A 7,259-nucleotide genomic window follows, 5' to 3' on the forward strand; every position below is an offset into this window, starting at 1 on the left:
CGTCAAGAACGAGTGAACCTCGTACCGACGAATGAGCCCCGTCTCTCAGTTTTTTCTGCATTTTAAAAAACAAAGGCGAGTTATTTAAAAAAAAAATCTTTTTCAAAAGGTCAAGTAGACCTTGCGAGAGTTTTCTTTCGAAAAAGAAGAAATTTTTTGCAACGATCACACCCAGCATTCAGCCATGACAAGACTTTTTCACTTTCATGGAAAATTGAAGAACGTTTCTCTAACATCCAAACAAGTGCAGCCTTCAATTAATTGATAAGTACATCTTATCTATTTTTAGCTCAATTGTTTCTACATAATCATAATATATTGAGCTCCAAACTAGTAACTCTTGGTTGGTCAACAAAGGTGTGGCCTAAATGAACCAAAGATGAAGGGACCTAATGCATGCATTTCTTCTTGCTAAACAGTGTACCAAAAGAGGGGGTACAATAACCCCCACGAGAGAAGAGATCCCACACAACATTGTACATTGTTTCGGTGAAGTGGACTCCATCCCAATTGACATAGGCCCTAGGGTTTCTGCATGCCCTAGCCTTTTGTAAGGTAAACATGCTAGTCGAATTTGACCCACATATAGCAGTTAGGTCGAAGTTGTAGGGACCACCTGACCCACAGCAGGCGTTTATCGGCTCCTCGAACCCGTAGCGCTTACTTTCTTCAAGGATCCTACGGTGCGCATTAGCGTAGTCGGCATAAAGGATGACCGCACTTGGGTTCGCCGCCCGCAACGCTTGCAGCTCGGTCAACAGGAGTAAGTTGTGGGCGTCAGTCCGTGCATTACCATTCTTCACGCAACCGAACACGTCTCGTTCGTCAGTTGGAGCCAGGATCAAGGTCAAGGGAAGGCAGCCCAACAAGGGTAGTCCTTGAACTATTATGTACTTGGCTCCTTTGCTGAGTAAGGCCTACAAGTGGCAGCCATGCATCACAAGGCATTAGTATACCATTAAATCTTCACAATCGGACTGGATATTTAATGTGTTTGATCGCGCATTTGCTTAAGAGAGGTGACTTGCCTTTTAGTACATTTTCCTGAATGATAGATTACAAATGGCAACCGATTTATCAGTTCTGTATGGAAGACTACCGAACTTCTCAGTGATTGCATTCAAAGCGGCTTTCTTTTAATTTCTTAATATATTTCAAATACCGTGCCTAAAGTATAAAATTGCTTTGTTATCCTTTTCTGGTAGGGTTGCAAATGGGTGGGATTCACTAAGAGGAATTTGCAAATTTTGGCTGTCCCCGATTGGAACTGATCCGAATCCTCAATGTATTTTGGGATCCAAATTCTGAACCATTTTGCTTCCCTGTTTGCTGGTAAATGACCCATCATATATCCATCTATTAAAAAAAGTAAATACGGAGGGCATTTTAGTTATTTTAATTGACTGAACAAGAGGGCATTTGATTCCCAAAACAACTCGCCTGGAATGAGGGTGTATCCTATACACGTTTTCTAACCCAAGGTTGCCACAAGGGAAAAGGAAACTAGAAATGTGAGAAACTGAAACGAGATTTTATAAAGTTTATAAGTGTGTGTGTGTGTGTGTGTTGCAAACTAGTAAATATTGACAATATGCATGAATAATTACACAAATTTTACTTTTTTGTTAAATATTATGATAATTAGTAAGCCTTGATATATTTATTTATTTTTTAAATTATATGATTACATTGACTACCATTAAATATCATAAATAAAGTATTTAAATGTATCATAGGTTTAGATAGAATCAAGAAATAAGAAAAAAATAATGTGATTACATTAAATTTTAGAATTTCTTAATTTCATCCAATACATCACATTCTTTTCAACATTAACACTATACAAAATTTAGCTTTTCTAAATAAGAATTTAAATTTTGAATAACATGTGTAGCTTAATTTTTTATTAAAAGCAATTATTTAAGGGAAACAAGTAACAAATGGATAAAAAGCATGCTTCACGAATATGAACAGTTCCCATACAAAGTAGATTTACCATGTGATGTGAAATGAGTTTCTTGCTCAACATGAAATGAGTTTTCCATGCATTTTTTAGAAGTTTGACACAAGTTTTAGAAACACTTTGTTTTCGGTTTCAGAAATGGTTTCCTAGAAAATGGGTTTCCCACTTATAAGTACAGCTTCGAGTAACCCTAACGGGGCATTTGATTGCGTGGACAGAACTGTTTAGAACAGTCCTGTTTGGACACTTGGCCCGGCACAGAGGTGTCTTGGACATGTCGAGGTTTTGTTCTATGCGATCTGCTCTTTTCTTTTTGTTGGTTTTCGCTTCTCCAAGTGTTCGATGTATAGAATGCCATGTTCCAGGCATCTCATGCGTCCCATGTTTGCGTCAAGCATGTGAGGCACGGAAAGCATGACCCATGGATATTGCTATTCGCACAATCAAATGCGCGCCCCTAATATAACCCCGTGGCGTGGGACACTTTTGTCCTGCCAATGTTCGCCTCCTATTTCGGCGTGTCAAAAGCGTCCTGTGTTTGATGGTCACAGTGAGGCCTCCACATTTGGGACACAACATATCCCACCGACTGTTGCATTCCGGCGATCACACCCACTAAGGGTTGGTTGTGTACTTGAAATAAAAATTAAATACACAGGGAAGATCTATTAATGGTATATACTGACCAATGCATTCAATGGATAAATGAAATTTGGGTAGAGGGTTGTTAAAGAATAAATGATGCAGTCTGTTCTAGCATTTACGTTAGGGGAAAAACAATGTGATTTCAGGAGGTTGATGCACCCATGCACAGGTCAGAGGCAGCCGTGTATACCCATCAGGCCATCACTTTGATGGGTCCCACTTTTTTTCTCGCGCGATACCGTTCATTATCCGGATGGACGGCATCCGAGTGGCATAGTATGAACGGCTTATAATGAGCCTTTCCTCTGTGCTTGATTGGGGTCAACACTTTTAAGATGATCGGCATCAGAGGCAGCATAGAGATGCCTCTGACCTGACCCCGAACCGAACCCGTGATAATCCTTGTGACTATGGAACGGTTTCTTGGAGTTACTAACTACATTAGCATATATAGGTCTTGATCCATAAAAATAATAATAAAAATGTTAAAAAAAGTAGAGGTATGATACTTACGAAGGTATCATAAAATAGACACACGTCGCAGACGCCCATTTTTTGAGATCCAGAGAGGGGCTAATTGACATGCTTATTTGACAGACAATCAAATAACAGCATTTCATGCGGGGCCGGCACTATGTAGTTGTAGGCCCTATGCAATGCTGTCATGTGATTGGCTAGTGTCACATACCCATGGCACTTAGCCGCCCCTTTGATCTCAACTCCCATTTTTTACCTCATATTTTAGAAAAAATAAGCTCATATTTTAAAAAATATCACATTTTTTGCAAAAATATAAACAAATATCAACCTAAGGGCGTATTTGAGAGGAACGGTTGTGGTTAAAAGGTCCTAAAATTTGGAATATGAGAATTCCTCCATAGGAGTGGGGACCTTCCTTCATCGATTGATAGGCAGCTAGATCAGTTAATGCAAGTATAATTAAAGGCAAGTTGTTCCAAAATTAATCCGTCGGGTTTTCATGTCATAACTTGAACTGGTTAGTCTATAGTTAAATCCAAGAGAATAAGTGGTGGATGATCGCTCAACAAACAAAGCCATAAAAAAGATTACAAAAAGCTGCCTAATTTATCAGCTAGCTACAAAACTATGCCTAACATTTTATTAAATATACTTAGCTGCATGGTTTTGTAATTCACTTCTTGATTTTTTTTAGCAAAAAGACCATAAGATGACATAAGGTGAATTGCTCTACTGTGGCTAAATGAAATGCATGAGTTGTGCAAGATGGGTGTACCTGGGTCGGGTTCGGTTAGGGTCTTATCAGACATGATTTCTAATCAGGTCTAAAAGTAAGACCCAAACCCAACCCAATCAAATTTGGGTTTGGGTTCAGGTGCAGTTAAAAAATATAGTCCCATATGGGTTAACTGGTATGGGTATGATCGGGTCGGGTCTCAACAGGTTCAGGTTTCAGCTTGGGTCTTCATATAACTGGTATTATAGACCTAATTACCTACTAATAAAAAATATATATAAATTATTGGAATCCACTATTCATTAGGAAGATTATATGCTCACAAATGAAAAGTTTATTAAATATTCTAAATAATGCCAAAATCTAAATATAAGAAGAATATTTTCTTACCAACCAATTAATAATTTTACATATAAAATGGGTTTGGGTACATAACCGGTTTAGGTTTTGGTCAGTTTGTGTGAAAAGTGTGTTCGGGTTTGAGTCGGTTCAAGAATAAAATGGGTTCAGGTACATATTCGGGTCGGGTCAGTTTTACATTATGAAGAACCATTTCGGTCGGGCGTAAATAGTGGATTGGGTCCAAGTGGGTTCGGGTCTTCATTTTCAATACCCAAGACCCAACCCATTTTCATTTCAGGCCTATATTTTGAACCCGAACCGAACCGGTGAGTCCATTAAAATCGGGTCAGGTGGGGTATAATTGGTTCATGAGGACGTCGGGTAACCCAAACGTTGAGAGGATTTTTTGTAAATAGATGACGTTGGGGAGATTTTGGTAAATTAAACATTGGGTGTATTTTAGTAAATAGATGATGTTGGGGGGGGGGGCTTTTTAGTAAATTAAACTTTGAGTGGCTTTTTGTGAAAAGATAATGTTGGAGAGCTTTCAGTAAATTTTCTAAAAAATAAATAAAAGACACAAGGTTGATGAGACTGTTATTGGCGTACCTGGACAAAGTTGATGGTGTTCCCAACTGCAAGAGCTCTGATGGTAGTATAAGGGACAGAGGAGGCATAAGAATAAGCATAGTCATTAGCACCAATCTCACCAACCCAGAAAAGTGCATTGCCCACATCAGCCTGGTCTGGTCTGCTGTCCAACAAGCTTAAGAACCAATGCAGCTGAGTTTGGATCGAGTTCTGGGTGAGATCGAACGAGATGTTGTGCTTGACATAGAATTCGAATTCGAGGGCTGTCGATCCGGCATAAGCGAAGTTAGCACCATTAGGAAAACTACCAACTTCATTGTGGTGGAGGTATGGTGGTAGGAGAGGGAGGCCTAGAGCTTGTGTCAAGAAGTCTACAACGAGTCGCCCATCAGAGTAGCGGTTTGTGGGCCTGTGGAAGAAGGTCTCACCATAGGGAGGGTTGGACACTGACTGGAAGGCTCTTGGTCCGGTCAGAGAGTTGGTGTTGCCAGTATCTGTGTAAGAGTCACCAAAGGCGTAGATTTTTGAAAAGCAGCGTCTTGGGAAAGGAGTAGAGGCTGGTGTTAAGGCTAAAGGTGATGGTGCAAAGGCCACCAGTACTATCAAAATTATGAACAAATAGACCAATAGACTAAGAGGGTGGTGCACTTTAGCGCTCACCATGATCGACAGCAGCTCTCTCTCTCTCTCTCTCTCTCTCTCTCATTGAACATGTTCTAATAACAATAGAGCATCTCCTATTAATATGGAAGGATGTTGGTGCAAGACTGCTTGACGTGTAGGGAAGTTGCAGATGACATTTATGGATGGAGCGGTTGGCCGGTGAAAAGTCATGAAGGATGAGGAGATGAATAGTACATGTTCTGGAAGAAGATAACAACCCTTGGGAGGTGGTAGATGGAATTTGAATGCAACAGTAACTCTGGGCACGTTAGGGAAAGTGAGATTTATTTTCGAATGTGAAAATAAGTCATTTAGGAAACTGAATGACAGTGTCTAATAAGATAGCTAGATGATTAGGTGGCACTGCCATAACTCCAACTTGGTTCCTCTCATCCCCATGGTCATACCGCATTTGGGATCTTGTTGATGCAAGTTGTTTTGATCAAATCTGGCCCATATATGGATTCAACATGGTCATAATTTCGTAGGAAACAACCCTTTTGTTTGCGCTGTGGATATAGCTGGGAGTTGGCTAACTTCCGTTAAAGAGCAAATCTATGTAAAAACAGCAAAAAACACTGTGTACAAATGTACAACATATACAACTCTATACAGGAAATTGACCCAGGTAAAAAACGAAAGCCACAAATACTGCCTTTATTCACAGATAATTGCATTTTTATAGGAATCAGCCCTCGAATAGCAGCCCTAAAAAAAATGGTGTTTTTTTTTAAATCAACGAATTTTGATATTTTTATAGCCATTGATTTTTTAAGTAACCATAAAATCCTGCATACAAGTCAGATTTGGGCAATTTAATTGCCGAATTCACTAAATAGAATATATAAATCACATCTATAAGATCAGATTTGATCAAAACAACTATCATATGTGACCACTGTGGGGGTCGCCCGCATGGCCAACAAGGTTGTTGAGAGGGTGTTGAGACGAAGGTGCCACTGGCGCACGGGTGTGTGTCCATATCTTCCAGAGGTAGGCCCCTTAAGTCAGGGTGGCCATGGGGCCCCACCTGGAGTTTTCCTCATTTCAGCGAGGGTTTTGCATCATCAAGAAAAAAAAAACTTGAATGAGTGAGATCTCAAAATGTGGTATCATGATAGAGATAGCATAAGAGATAACTAGAAGTGAGTTGGAGGGGTCTAGAGTTTAAACCTTGCGGGTTAACCCAAGCTTGTCTGAAAAAAAAAGTTGCCTAATTTTCTCATGAGTTTTGGTACTATGTAAATTGAAAGTTGACAAGATCTAACTAGGAGTGGGCATTGGGCTAGAACGGTAACATTTATGATTTTTTCCTAATTTTAAATGAATAAAAATGTACTTTTATGGTCAATTTATACGTGTACATTTTTAATTAAATTGTATTCGGATCTCAGATATTTTAAATTATGGATTTTGGATAAGAATCTAAACCCTAGTATTTGGATCCAATATAGATTTAGACCCTTAATTTAATTAGTGAATTTGAATTTAATAAATATTAATTGGATCCAACCCAATTGGGTTGGATACAACTCATGATTTTTTTAGATCCAATCTCATGTGGATTGGACCTTATGTAGGATGCCACCCATGTGGGACCCACTTGGATGAGATTCTCAAACAAATGAAAAGGGTCTAGAGGGTGGGACCTCCCCACCTCTCTATCCCTCTTAATTAGTGGTTAGTTAATTATAAAAAACAACAAAGTTAAAGTTGCTAAGAGTTTTAAAACATTAGGGAGTTTTAATTAGAAGAAACAAACAAAAATGGACTCCCCCACCCTATCCACACGGTTTGGGGGATAGAGAGGGAGAGAAGCCCATTATTATTAGAATTAAG

General features: G+C 39.2%; 1 protein-coding gene across 1 annotated transcript; it reads right to left on the bottom strand.

The window, feature by feature from the left end:
- Positions 1-294: 294 nt before the first annotated feature.
- Positions 295-5,420, bottom strand: LOC149828480 (GDSL-like Lipase/Acylhydrolase superfamily protein). Its single transcript, XM_090017061.1, has 2 exons — positions 4,776-5,420; positions 295-917 (listed from the first exon to the last, which is right to left on the bottom strand). The coding sequence occupies exons 1-2, from the start codon at positions 5,418-5,420 to the stop codon at positions 390-392; spliced, it is 1,173 nt and encodes a 390-aa protein (XP_089873187.1). The 3' UTR covers positions 295-389.
- Positions 5,421-7,259: the final 1,839 nt, after the last annotated feature.

The sequence above is a fragment of the Nuphar pumila genome, chromosome 9 (assembly GCF_984573655.1).
Source record: "Nuphar pumila chromosome 9, dmNupPumi1.hap1.1, whole genome shotgun sequence".
NCBI lineage: Eukaryota > Viridiplantae > Streptophyta > Magnoliopsida > Nymphaeales > Nymphaeaceae > Nuphar > Nuphar pumila.